General features: G+C 38.2%; 1 protein-coding gene across 1 annotated transcript; it reads right to left on the bottom strand.

Moving 5' to 3' along the window:
• Positions 1–1,390: 1,390 nt before the first annotated feature.
• LOC591159 (cholinesterase 1) lies at positions 1,391–13,238 on the bottom strand. The gene is made up of 10 exons (XM_790737.5): positions 12,763–13,238; positions 9,798–9,977; positions 8,892–9,051; positions 7,325–7,402; positions 6,982–7,100; positions 6,455–6,625; positions 5,654–6,096; positions 3,194–3,388; positions 2,214–2,395; positions 1,391–1,868 (listed from the first exon to the last, which is right to left on the bottom strand). The coding sequence occupies exons 1-10, from the start codon at positions 12,925–12,927 to the stop codon at positions 1,753–1,755; spliced, it is 1,809 nt and encodes a 602-aa protein (XP_795830.2). The 5' UTR covers positions 12,928–13,238; the 3' UTR covers positions 1,391–1,752.
• Positions 13,239–13,837: the final 599 nt, after the last annotated feature.

Here is a 13,837-nt window from a genome sequence, read left to right as displayed (position 1 = left end):
GTTGTTTGCCGAGTTGCCCAAGTGTTTTGTTTGCAATCACCAGTCGCCTATACATGTTGTGTATTTTTCTGTATTCATTTTAGTTCCCCCCCCCCCAATCCGTCACCCTCCCTCTTTCTCTATCTCTCTCTCTTCTTTGTATCGTTATATGTTCCCTTGCTCTTCCCCTCTGCCCCCATCTCTCTCTCTCTCTCTCTCTCTCTCTCTTACAATGCAATACCTTAAACATAAATATATCTATAGATGTGTCCCTGATGTCAGTAAAAATCAATAAAGATCGTAGCATGTTTACTTTATAAAAAGCTAAAATGTTTGTCAGTAATAGCTCAACAAGAGATATTTCATTATATATTGAGCAGGCGTTTTTTTGATGGCTAATATCCGCGGTATCTCAAAGTGGAAGGGCCATTCCTTACACACCAGCTTTACTTTATTAACCGCCCATTCTAAAATACACCATTTTAGGTAGCGTCGTCTTGGAGGCCAAAGTTTTAATAGAATGTTCACTTAGTCCATGAAGTATCATGATTGATTTGTGCAAAGGAGTCAGAAACTTATAATTTAGAGTGACATAGATAAGTCAATTATCGCAAGGTAATAAATAACCAGTTACAATAATACATATTTCACTGATTTTTTTCAATATATACATTTTAGATTTGCTTATGATATTTTTAACAATAATGGCTGATGATAAGATATAAATTTGTCATCGATGATGACATTGATACAGATGACTATGTAAAGAGCATACAAAATGCAAATTGTAACTCTGCAAAATTTATTTCACGTCTGGTTGAAAAAAGATACATTATACTCTAACAGCTATTGTTCATCGGCATAATTTCTGAGTATGTTAATCACCGTCGTAACGCTGGGAAATCATGTCTATCTACTGCCTCGGCGCTGGAAGTCACTTGCGATTGAGAATTCCTTGACAATTTCATTTAGAGAAAATATATATGTGTAAGTTTTAAAATGCATTACGTTAACAATACATTTTCAATATATGAGTAATTATAATGAATCATGATTGATTACACAAGATAAAATTAACTCTCACTAAATAATAATAACAATAATAATAATAATAATAGGTCTAATAATATTTATAATAATAATAATAATAGCAATAATAATAATAATAAAAGTAATAATATTAATAATAATAATAACAGTAATAATAATAGTAATAATAATAATGATAATTAATAATAATAATAATGATAATTAATACTAATAGTAATAATACATTATATTTATAATGCGCTTAATATCAATGTTTCTCAATTTGTATTAAATAATAATAAAAAATCGAATCCAACAAACTATTTATTATCATCAATGTCTGCATGATTTGCGATAGAATATTATGATTCCTGCTTTTTTAAAGTTAGCCGTTTATACTGAGCCGATGTCCATAACTTCTTATGTGAATTAAAACTATGTATTTAGCATTTCCACACTGAACACAAATGAATGACTAAAACTGTTCAGCGGGTAGGCCTATATAAACGAAAACAATATTCACGGCATCAAATGGATGTATAGAAGATTAACGCATGTTCGTGATTTTGTTTGTTTAATTACTTTTAGCAGTTTTAAACTGTTTATTAAATATATCAATATCCTTCATCGGGCCGTAAATATGTGATTAAAAAAATATTATATACCGAGATATTAACAGATTGTATATTTTTGAATTGTATAGGAGCAGACAGCTTTGGTGAATGCTATTATCTATCTACAAATCTAGTTGCATGTTGGTAGCTGCTGGTAGTCTTCAAAGGCCTTCTGCCAGTCGGTCATTTCATCCTTCCAGTCGTCGTAGCTTTCTCGCCATTCTTGTTCATCTTCGTCAATCGTTTCTAAAGATAAAATGCAGGGTAGAAAGCAATTAAATAATTGCTGCCAAGGTGACAGGTATTTCACAGTTCTTCTTCGGTTTATTTGTTAGTACTTACAGAGTTTTGTTTCTCTCTTCTCATTCCATTTACTGTAAATACCCTCATACAGACTCACACCAGCTGGCTACAGGCATTCCTAATGTTGAGCAGAGATCTATAGGTAGTGCCATCGACTAATAAAACCATGAACGAATTTTGAAATGTTGGGGTGAGAGGAGCACTTACATAAAATGGCGATTCATGAATTGTGAGCAAAAAAGTGTAGGAATATAATTCATGATGACCAATCAATTCAAGCCTTCTTACTTGCAAATGCCTCCAGGTCGGGTATGTATTCGTTCCAGAAACGGCACTGCCTTGCCAGCACAGCTCTGCCTTCACCCAAGTCTAGGGACAGTTCCTTGTGTTTGAGCTCAGGGATCGTGTACAAAGGCCAAGAATCCTCTCCTACTCCTGCTTCTCCACCAACACTAGACTTGCTGGGGTCACTAAGGATAAACAAAAGGAAATACAATACCAGGCCTTCTTTTTCCTGACTATTATAAAAATACAATTCCACAAAATTAATAATGGCTATATTATCTTTATTTTTATTATTACTGATTGGGGATGTGCAGGTGGACCACTACACCAGAGTTTCCCTTACTCTCATACAAAAAGTGAAGTTGGTTCTTGATATGCTTAACGTACAAACATGGTGACCCTCCTCTACATAATTATGTATATGAGGCCTCCATTTTTTAACGTCCTGTCCAGACAAAGGGCGTTTTCCACTGTTACCTAGACTGCGTCTATGAGTCAAGGGATGGTCACCTAAACACAAAATTCAGTTATCCGCCGGAGTTGGATTCGAATCCATGATCTTTGGTTCGACAGGCAAACGCTTCACAGCCTCCTTTCAACTATACACTTATTAAACATTTTTCGGAAAATAAAATCGCATTCTGGTGCAAGCTAATTAGTCAGGGAGGCGATCTTGGAGGTCAAATAGATGTCCTCCGTTAACGAGAGAGGTTTTTGCATCAGTGGGTACTTGTGAGCTATGAACCAAAGTGCTCTAATGAGGCCCCAGTTTATGAAATTTAGAGCAGCTACCAACAAGGAGGTTCTTTCATGTAAATTTTCCTTTAAATGTTCACTGCTCTGCTTTCCCCATTTTTCTGGTCTTTGTACATCCAACCTTAGTGCAAAATGGAATTCCTCTTTTACAATAAATTTGAACATACAAGACTTTACGGTGGGTTTACTTTAGCTCCGTTTAGATGGAATGATTATTCTTAACTTACCCTGACTTTGCAAAGTTCGTCCAAAACTGCATGAATTTCACGGAGAGGGCGTTCTCCTCATCTGTCAAATTGTGTCCATGAATATGATAAAGCTCATCAATAAACGGCTGACCCCAAACAAAAGTCAGATCCTCTGCGTGACCCGCTCCTAGCCATGGAGAGCTTGGAAACTGATCTCCATAAGCGAGAATACTCCTGTAGATAAATGCATAACATAGAAATGAAACAAATATACACTGTCGCTCATATAGTTTAAATGTTTTCGTTTTACCCCATTATTAATGGAATTATTTTGAAAATAATTTAAAAATAATAGATCTCGATAATAGTATACATTCTCAGATTTTATTGAATAATAATTTGCCAATGTGTGTTTTGCGTGGCTGCTAAAGCATGTGTATTTCACTATGCTTATGAACTAGGGGACCTACGCCATTAAGTCATAAATGACAGTAATGAGGATTAATGCCCCACAAAAGGGCACTGATATAGCACATCGACACGGTTTTGATCCTGGGGCCTCACAGTTATGGGGCTTTCACATATACACTCCGTGGCCCGTACGGCGAGTAAAAACAGAAATTCTGCCGTAAAGTTCCGACGGGCGCCGGAACAGTTCTTTAAGCCGTACGGGCGCCGTGGTGGTGAGTTGGCTGCCTCCAATTCTCCCGGCGTTTTTATCTGACCGTTAGGCCGTACAAAGCCGGTAAAGGTTCCGTGCGGGCTCCGGACGGTGCCCGGACGGGCCCCTCACGATTTTGTTGGGTAAATTCTCATGAATAATCTTTACGGGTGCTCAAGGGTGCCGTACGTGTACCCTACGGCTCCCTTACGGGCCCCTCAAGAGCCCCGGTGATATGCACAACACCGGGCGTCTACAGTCCGAGGGATCATTTGAAATGAATATTGTCCGCGCGGGCCCCTCACGGCGGCATCTGAAAATGTGCAACGCAGCTTTAAATACAGGAGGTGCGGATGTCAGAGGACACATTGTTCAGAGCACTGCACGGCACCCGCCCGGGCGCCTTGAAGACCCCGGCCGGGCCCCGGCAGGGCACCTTCCGAGAGCCATGGGTGCACCTGCTAATCGGACGGATCCTGTAAGCTTACCGGCCGGCACCTTGCCTGCACCCTTACGGGCGCCTTGCATGTCACTCGACCAATTTTTACCCGGCACCTCCCGGGCACCGCAGAATATGTGACCACACATGCCGTAGAAATGAAAATCGGAAGGTTCCCGTACGGTCTCTAAATCCTTGGCAAGCCGCAGGGTAGGGAAAATCGTACGGGGCCCGGTTTATATGTGACCTAGGCATTACGAGGCCATTGCTTTGTCACTGAACCATGACTGTACTCAGCGGGGGCTAGGGTAGGGGGCAGTTTCCATAAATAAAAAATAACACAGAAAATTCAATAAATTTTCAATAATTTGTTGCATTTTACCCCGGTCCCCTACATAAACAAATCCTCTGTGTGCCCATGCCTTGAGCCATAATGCATTGCCGTCCAGAGGATATGAGCGACAGTGTATTAAAAAGAACAAAGAGGGGTACGCGATCATTAGAATCAAAGACACAAAAATGCCTACTTTTACGTCGAAGTGAATAAGCCCATGCACCCATGCGATGCTGAAGTGTTAATAGCCTATTATCGATAATATAGCTTTATGTCATCTTTCGTTTCGACGTTTGAGTGTTAAAAAAAAGAAGTCTAGGGAATACGGCAAAAAAAATGTAATATAACTGCAAAGTTTCCTAAACCATTTCAAGTTAATCTTTCCTAGTTTATAGGAGGAATTAGACCACCCTGCAAGGTCACGGACAGGTAGTTATCTCATCAACTCAGCTCTCAATTAACATAAGAAAAAGAGGATCATGGGAGACCAATGGTCACCGATTAGGCATTGTTTTCTATATAGAGTAAGCAAGTAGCTACAAGTAGTACAGTGTGGCGTTAAAGATTGTTATGAACAGGGGAATGAACTGGGTAAAAATACAGCCTGAAAGCCCCGTCTGATCGGGCCAGTCCTCATTGATCAGCCGTCGGGTTAAAGATAAAATACAGTTCTGGTCAATATGCGATTGTATTTGAGAAAGAAGCTGTCTAGAAGCAATTAGCAAACGTTCATTCGGTACCACATAGAAACTGATGTTTACCATGAGGTTTTAGACTCATCAGAGTTATAAGAAACTGACTCTGTCTTGCTGAATGTCACATGCACTGAATACACAATGTGCATATGACACTACAAAAACGGGTGGCATCAAAGTTTGATTTAGACATTTCAGTCGTTTTTTTCTTAACATATTACAAATGTGATAGTATTTGACAAGCTAACTTTTTCAGGGGACATTTAGTTGTCTATGATACTCTTCACTTCTAATATATACGTTTTTTTAATATTTGAAAATTATCACAAATTACCTTCCCACAACTCAACCTTCTCTTTAAATATCTTACTTGGATGGAGCATGTGTCATGTAATATTTGTAGACGGTACCACCGGCTTCTACATGTCTTCTCATTACAAAGTCTGATGGGCAGGCGAAGTCTGAATCGGTCCCGAAGTTCACCCACGATTGAAAGTAATCACTTTCCGGATCATCGGCCATCGTCCAGTCGATGTATTCCTGCAACACAGCGTCGTAGACGATCTCATCGTCCTTACCGTAATTAGTCAAGATCTGTTTGACCACTCCCTCAAAGTAAGTGCGATTGATTGGTGGTGGAGTCGGGCTTCCGACGTAGGCTGGAAAGGAAGCGAAGGGGATCAGGGTTCCTTCGTCCTTGTTGAATCCGATAAGGATTGGTACGTTAGCAAAGTCTCCCATCTTATAGACATTGGTTGGGCTGTCGTCTAAAAAGAAACCGTCCAAGGTCACCGGATACTGCGATTCATAAACCTATAAAGACAGAAACAGTTTCAGTCATACGAAATGTGTCTCCTAAAAGCGTCCGGTACAAAGGTCTCCAATCAAAGATTTGTCATGATTCTTCTGGAAATTTGCCGTCCAAGGTCACCCGATATAAGATATAAACCTATAAAAAGCAAATTAAACTACCAACGCTCAACAAATTCAGCCTAGTTCTAAGACGGATTGTCTAAAAAATATATTGTTCTACAAAGCAATGCTGTACCAGTGACATATATTTTAAACATTATACCAAGGACTAAATTGAGAATGTCAAAAATAGATTGCTAAAATCTTCATTCATAAAATGACATTTGAAAGTTGTGAAATCATTAAAATGTGAAAATACTTTATCGGCTGCAGTGCTCAGTTCCACGGCGTCTGCATTCCGAAGGCAGGAAACCAAAGCAGAGGAAGAGACCGTGTCTTCACAACCTATCTCTCGTCCAAGTTCTTGAGCTTTCTCGAGCTCCGCGACTGGATCATCTTTGAAAGCCCATGGACTGAACACTGTTCCACTCTGTAGGGATTTAGTAAGAATGTTATGATTTTTAAAAATAATTAATCAGGGTCGTTGATGGGTAAAATATTTTAACTTTACTTACGATCTATCGTGCTCCTTTCAATAATAGAGTTATCAAGTGACTGAGGCGTATAATTTGATTCAATGATAGGTTTACTTTTCCTGAAACATAAAATATATACTTAACGCTAGTTGGAAAAAACACAGAAAGGTTAGATTAGCCTAACATGACCACGAACTTAATGGGAGATTGAAATCGTAATCGCATAGATATCTAGGCATCGTCAACAACATGACATGACAAAATATGTATTTTAATCATTAATTATGAAATGGCATAATAATCTACAAACCTGATATATTGCTTGATTGAAAAATTGTCTGCTGAGTTTGGAGACAAGATGGAAACTAACGCTCGCTGATCCTGCACTTTCTCCAAAGATGGTGATTCTGTTCTTATCACCACCGAATGCTGGAAAATATTTGGGGAAAATATGGCGGATGAAATTCACGTAAAGACTCACATTCGATGTTGAGTTTAACGCTTTCAAGATTACTAGTTAAGAACTGTACCATTGACGTTAATTCAAGAACTGTAAGATTGTTATGTCAAGTAGTGAACCTCCAATATTAAGTTAAGGCCTTTAAGATTAAGTTCTGTATCTCTGAGGAAATTACGTTCGTTAAGTACTGTACCTTCGATGTTGTTGTACACCCATTCCAAAGCAGCAACTTGATCCAACATGCCATAGTTCCCGGGAGATTCTTCATCCTCTTTGTGAAAAGAAATTTGCAAACATAAACAAATATCAAAGAAATTGAAATATTTACCTCAATTAATATAATAAGGTATATTGATACTTGTTCATTAAATTCTTAAGAATCAAAGAGGAGAAGCACCGAATTTACATGATGGCTTTTAAATTAAGAGGCAAACGGAGCTTTGAGAAATGTCACATCATTTCGGCGGATACAAATAAAACCCATTCTGGCTTGCCTTATACATTGGAAATTACACCCCTAAAAATGTGCCCTAATTCGAGTCTGAAGGAGACACCTGTCTGAAAGAAAATATGTAATATCCTAAAACTGGAATAAAGTTATACTGTAGGTTAATATAAGTGAAACTGTGTTAAAGGGATTGTTGAGTTCTGTTGCAGAGGGCGCTACACAAAAAATTGTTTGTGAGAAAATGAAAAACTGAGTGTCAAATTTGAAAGAACATTCAATTTAAATGACAAAATCATCTTTGTTTGATCGAAATCGGTTCAGAGACGGCTGAAATACCCATAAATATAACGATTTCTAATACTTGTGTACCACAACAAATATTAGATAATTTGAAAAAGCCGTTGAAAAAACGAAATAGCGTCTGTTACGTCGTATTTCAGCCAATGCCGATGTTGGCTTTTTTGTTGGTATTTTCGTGTTGGTTATATTACGCACAACCAGCCGGCCCATGTATTGTTATTTTTAATTAAATAATTAATTAACGGTCACCGTATTTTATGAAAGTGGAGCTGAATTGGTATTATCGTATTGGCTAAATTTCACACATTTTTGGGGTCTAAAATTACCTTCATAGCAATTTTAGGTTCTAAAAAGGCACTAGAAATGTCATAGATAAGAATAAGAGCAATAACCATGCACTTTGAAGGCACTTGCGCTTTCCCTTTAAGTTCAAATTACACCATGAAGATGTCGCTACAAACAATACTATTCTCGAAAATAACATCGCTAGTGAAATTCGTTTGTCTCGTAAGGTCAACAAGGGATCAAAAGATCACGATGTTTCGTGCGCCGCTGCAACACTTCGTCAGGTGATATTTCGTTACTATATCCGCAATTAGTAATATATTTAGCATTAATACTATTCTCTTTACTTTCCATAGCAATTCGGAAAAGGCAACAGGAGGGTCTTTTTTGTTTCGTTTGTTTTTAATTTTGCCAGAAAAGATGAAGTGACAAAATGACGTTAAAATTCTGTAGAATTTGGGACGTAAAACACAGTTAGTGAGAGTGAAGTGATTTCTTTGTTAAATAGAAAGTTCATTTTTCAGAGAAGAGATGACGTCGTTCAGCCTATATACCCATGGTCATGGACAGGACCCGATCCCAGACTCCTTCACCCTCACAAGTTACGCGTGTCCATGTTATTAAACCAGTGCTCCCCCCCCCTCAACCAACTCTACTCTGTTTATCTAAACATGTTTTTAAAAATATATGATTTTGTTGTAATATGACTTCTTGGCTGTATATCTACCGGTTGAAAACTGAGCGAAAATCGCTAGGCGGTAGTTGATGGTTACTACTATGACATCACCAACAGCAACCAATGGAACTCCGTAGTATTCATAGTCCATAACCGTTCCAGTTGAAAACCCTCCTCCATGTATCCATACCATGACAGGTATCCCTGATGGCTAAAATGAAGAAAAAATAGAAATGAATAGAAAATCCATGAAAATGACTGACCTATCGTTTCATTCCATGACCTAAAGAAATTACACCACATTGATTAATATATCGGAAACAGAAAGCCAAACTATGAGTGTTCTTGAATCTAGTATTTCAACGTTATCATGATTATGCGATCGGCTTTGACACAATCTATCGTCAATCAATCAGGATTGCATTTGAATATGCCCGTAGTATATTTTTACCTACTTGTTTTCATTCTTTATATTTTAGTTCTTTTGTTAGAATTTGCCTAGCACTATCTCAAATGCTTGGGTTGCTTAATAAACTTTAAGGTACTAAAATTTAAACCCGACGCCTGGTTAAATCTCGGTCTCAAGTCGGGTTTACCAAAGAGAGTTAGACCAAGATCTATCCACCGTTCAACATGATGTCAGTCCTCGGTTGAACTGAAGTTGTAGGATACAAGTCTTTAACTAGAGATTGGCGTAAGTTTGATTACATGTAAATATTATCCTATAATATTCAGATATTATTTTTTTTATGTAGACAAAAGACTAAGTCACATTGCCAAATTTTGCAAACCGACCGATTATTCGTCATTCTGGATGATTTATTTTCTTCTAATTGTTGTTTTTTGGTTGCATTTACATGATTGATATAGAAGCATGTGTGTGCTTGTAACTAGGCAACCAGGGGACCGGCGGCTGTATAAAGTCCTTTTCGAGGGCCAATCGTGCTATAAACCTACCTTTAGACTGGGTGTGTAGACATTCAAGTACAGGCAATCTTCAGATGTAACGGGGTAGAACAAAGGTTGAGGAACTTGTTGACAGGCTGGTGAAAACTCCGTGGCATTCCGATCACCTTCCCAAGGCGTCATGGGCTCTGGAGGAGCGAACCGCGTCGGCGGACTAGCGAATGGAACGCCCTGTATCAATATGACAGCATTACAGATGTGGGTGTATATTGACAAACACGCAGATTCAATCTTGATTTAGAGTAATACATACTCTGGTTTAATCATGTTACATAACGTTTGTTGTGAGATTGTTTTGGACACTCACTTTAAATTTAGATAGTCATTCTTCAATTTTGCATATTTTGTTAATGTGCAATTCAACCTTAAAATCAACTTCATCTGATTAATTGATTAGAAATCGAAATAATAACTGTTGTGTTAATATTAGAAGTAGAAATTGCTGAATTTACAGGTATTTCGAATTGGCGAACTGGTAATACAACATTAGCGATTACTGACTACGTAAACTGAAATGTGAAGAGAGAAGGGAACTTATTGAACTCGCAAAGGCGCCATGGTTAAGCACAGATTTCGAGAAGGCGAGTTGATAAAACTCGCCAAGGCGCCTTGTTTTCGAACGAGAAGGCGGCTTGGAGAGTTTTAACAGGTCACCATTTCGCCTTCCCGACCTAAACAAGTTCTGGTAAAAAAAAAAAAAAATATTTCTCACAGAATCAAACTGAATGTTCAAGATTACAAATAAATGACATGTGCCGAACAATTTTGGAAGAAAATGTATACTGGCTGAGTAATGAGCATAGAAAGACAAGGACGTCAAGGTAGTACAAGCCCCGACACCATGTGTGTTGTCCTATATGTAGCTTTCTGTGTACAGTGCTTGTTACTTTACCAAGATTCGGCCAAATTTATTATAATTTTGATTACTCCAAAACCTTGCAGTGCACACCAATACTTACATGCTACATGATAAACTGTTTCTGATCCATTCCACACCTTTCTTTCACAATGCAATCGCATTACCAGAACTGGAGTTTATCTTTAAGAAGTCTTCTTCTTGCCTTCTTGACCTAAACAAGGCGGCTTGGCGAGTTTAAGAAATCTCCTTCTTACCTTCTTGACTTAAACAAGGCGGCTTGGCGAGTTTAAGAATTAGTCTTCTTCTTGCCTTCTTGACCTAAACAAGGCGGCTTGGTGAGTTTAAGAAATCTCCTTCTTGCCTTCTTGACCTAAACAAGGCGGCTTGGCGAGCCTTTAACAAGTCGCCTTCTTACATTCTCGACTTAAACAAGGGGCCTTCTAGCCTTCTTGCTTTCTCATCTTAACTATGGCCCATATCCGAGTAAACAAGTCTCCTTCTTGATGCACGTTTTAGCCTCTGTAGTTAGTATACTTCAATGTTCACCTATTTGAGATACCTGTAACTTCAGCAATTTCTAAGTTGATAGGAGCCTTAGAACTTAGACGTTAATGCTGCATTCGATTTTAAATGTACTGGCTAAGCAATCGATCATTCTTGATCTGTAGTTTGATATAACAAATAATAGCCGAATATATATCGAGCACATAGTATATACGAGGGCAAATCAAAAGTATTTGGTCATTTTGGTGTCCCATATACGTGACCACAGGGGGGTACGCAGGATTTTTTTCGAGGGGATGATTTTAAAATTTGAGCACATTTTTGTTTTATCCCGAAAATTTGGTCGACCGACATTTCGTTCAATTGAGGGGGATTCGACCCCCCCCCCCCCCCTGCGTGACCAAGTATCATTGGGTTCCGAATATAAAGTGACATCAAATCTCTCATTTTAGTTCATATTTGGCGTGATCCGTTAATACCCTTTCACCTACCCCCTTCAAAAATCTGCTAACGATTGTCCACGGATTGCTTTTTTTCAGTAAAAAGCTCGTAAATAGCTCGTAACAATCCGTAAGTATCGTAAAACGCTCGCAACAACACGTAACCATCCGCAAATTATCGCAAGAATCCGTCAATTACTCTTAACAAAAAAACGGTTAGCTTACGTATTGTTTACGAATTATTTACGGATTATTACGAGTGCTTACGTGTTTTTTACGATTTCATTCGGGCCATGTTACGATGGCTTTACGGATTGTTACACGTTATTACGAGCACTTTACGAATATATACGTATTCTTTACGTATTCTTACGTATTCCCAACGATTTGTGGAAAGCCAGCTGCAAATTCGAACATTTCTTTTTCTGTTGTTATTTTTTGGCTAAAAATCGGAAGGACTCAAAACTAACTCGTAACTATTCGTAACAGCACGTAAACATGTCGTAACTAACACGTTAGTTGCTCGTAGTTGTCCTTGACAACTCGTAACAAATCGTGGAGTTCTGCCGTAAATACATCGTAATAACTCGTAATTATAATCCCTAATAAACCGTAAAAAGCTCGTAATGACTTGTAACAACTCTTTAAAATCGATCGTAAAAGTGGTCAAATCATAAGGATCCGTGAAATATCCTTGAATTTGTGCGATCCGTAAGGACTCGTAAGAAAACTCCGTGGCCTATGTGAAGGGGATAAGCTAATACCATTATGTTATATATACTGAATAGTATAGATGTGCTTGGTAACGTATGATACAAAATACCTTGGACTTGCCCAAGACCATTACCCTCCATTAACTACACTCGGGTGGAGTGTGGAAAATAAAGCTTAATGTCTTACTCTAAAAGCATAGTAGTGCCGGTATCATACATTTCTTCAATTCATATTCTTTCTAACATATTGTATATTTAAAAAGTAAACGTTAATAATGAAATTCTCATGTATGTTTTTAGTGATTACAAATATCGGACTACCGTTTAACATGTTCAATAAGGATTTGGTCCTCAATATTTTCGTTGACCCCGATCTCATGAATTGTGGTATTAACGAGTTAAGTTATAATTTGTAACTACACATCTTTTTGATGACTTACCAGAAACATATCGACATTTTTAGTCACGTTTATAAACTGGTTCTCACTAAACTGGACGGTCTTTCCCACGAGATTTCCTTCAGTGACAGTCACGCGAGGGTTTTGACCAGATATAACAACGATCGTAGAGACGAAAATTGCCAAGAAGATAGAAAGCAGCTTCATCTTTCTTGAAACAAAAGTCGAACGCTTCCTAAAGATATTTTCAGTGCCTTCGGTGTGAATAACATTCGATGGGTATGTTTTCAAGTCCCAGTGTTTTAATCGAGCATCCTTATGTCACTTTACTGGTTAATGGTGGCTATTCATTGAAAAAAGACAAACATTTGGATCCGTATTCTACCCAAGGTTGAAACCAATGCTGGGTTAAAGTTCGGTCTGATGACGAGTTTAACAACTACTGAAATAAGTCTAAACCTTAAACAATTGTCCATGTTATAGAATGCGCCGTCATGCAGAGTGCTCATGTTTAAGAACAGCGACGAATGTTTTTCTTCAGCTGATATTTGATCAGGGTTTGCTTGCTTTGCCAATTATGTAATCACTGGTGTTTGTTGTTTGCCGAGTTGCCCAAGTGTTTTGTTTGCAATCCCCAGTCGGCCATACTTATTGTGTATTTTTCTGTTTTTATTTTAGTTTTTGTCCCCTCCCCCCCCCCCCATTCCCTCACCCTCCCTCTTTCTCTCTCTCTCTCTTTCTTTTTTTTTCTCTCTCTCTCTCTCTCTCTCTCTCTCTTCTTTGTATCGTTATATATTCCCTTGCTCTTCCCCTTTGCCCCCATCTCTCTCTCTCTCTCTCTCTAACAAAACAATACCTTAAAAATAAATATATCTATAGATGTGTCCCTGATATCAGTAAAAATCAATAAAGATCGTAGCATGTTTACTTTAAAAAAAGATAAAATGTTTGTCAGTAATTGCTCAACAAGAGATATTTCATTATATATTGAGCATGCGTTTCTTGATAATTTTTCTCCTAATATCCGCGGTATCTCGAAGTGGAAGGGCCATTCCTTACACACTAGCTTGACTTGATTAACCGCCCATTCTAAAATACACCATTTAGGTAGCGTCGT

The sequence above is a fragment of the Strongylocentrotus purpuratus genome, unplaced genomic scaffold, assembly GCF_000002235.5.
Source record: "Strongylocentrotus purpuratus isolate Spur 01 unplaced genomic scaffold, Spur_5.0 spur5_scaffold_6, whole genome shotgun sequence".
Classification (NCBI taxonomy): domain Eukaryota; kingdom Metazoa; phylum Echinodermata; class Echinoidea; order Camarodonta; family Strongylocentrotidae; genus Strongylocentrotus; species Strongylocentrotus purpuratus.
The sequence above is the reverse complement of the archived record's forward strand: the minus strand, read 5'-3'. Positions and strand labels throughout refer to the sequence as shown.

What these genes read in the sequence shown, in the direction of transcription:
- LOC591159 (XM_790737.5), bottom strand. Translation starts at nt 12,927, where the DNA reads ATGAAGCTGCTTTCTATCTTCTTGGCAATTTTCGTCTCTACGATCGTT. An exon ending in GGTGTACAACAACATCGAAG is followed by an intron (nt 7,101 to 7,324) that starts GTACAGTACTTA and finishes AATATTTTCCAG; the next exon opens with CATTCGGTGGTGATAAGAAC. An exon ending in CGACCTGGAGGCATTTGCAA is followed by an intron (nt 1,869 to 2,213) that starts GTAAGAAGGCTT and finishes TTTTATCTTTAG; the next exon opens with AAACGATTGACGAAGATGAA.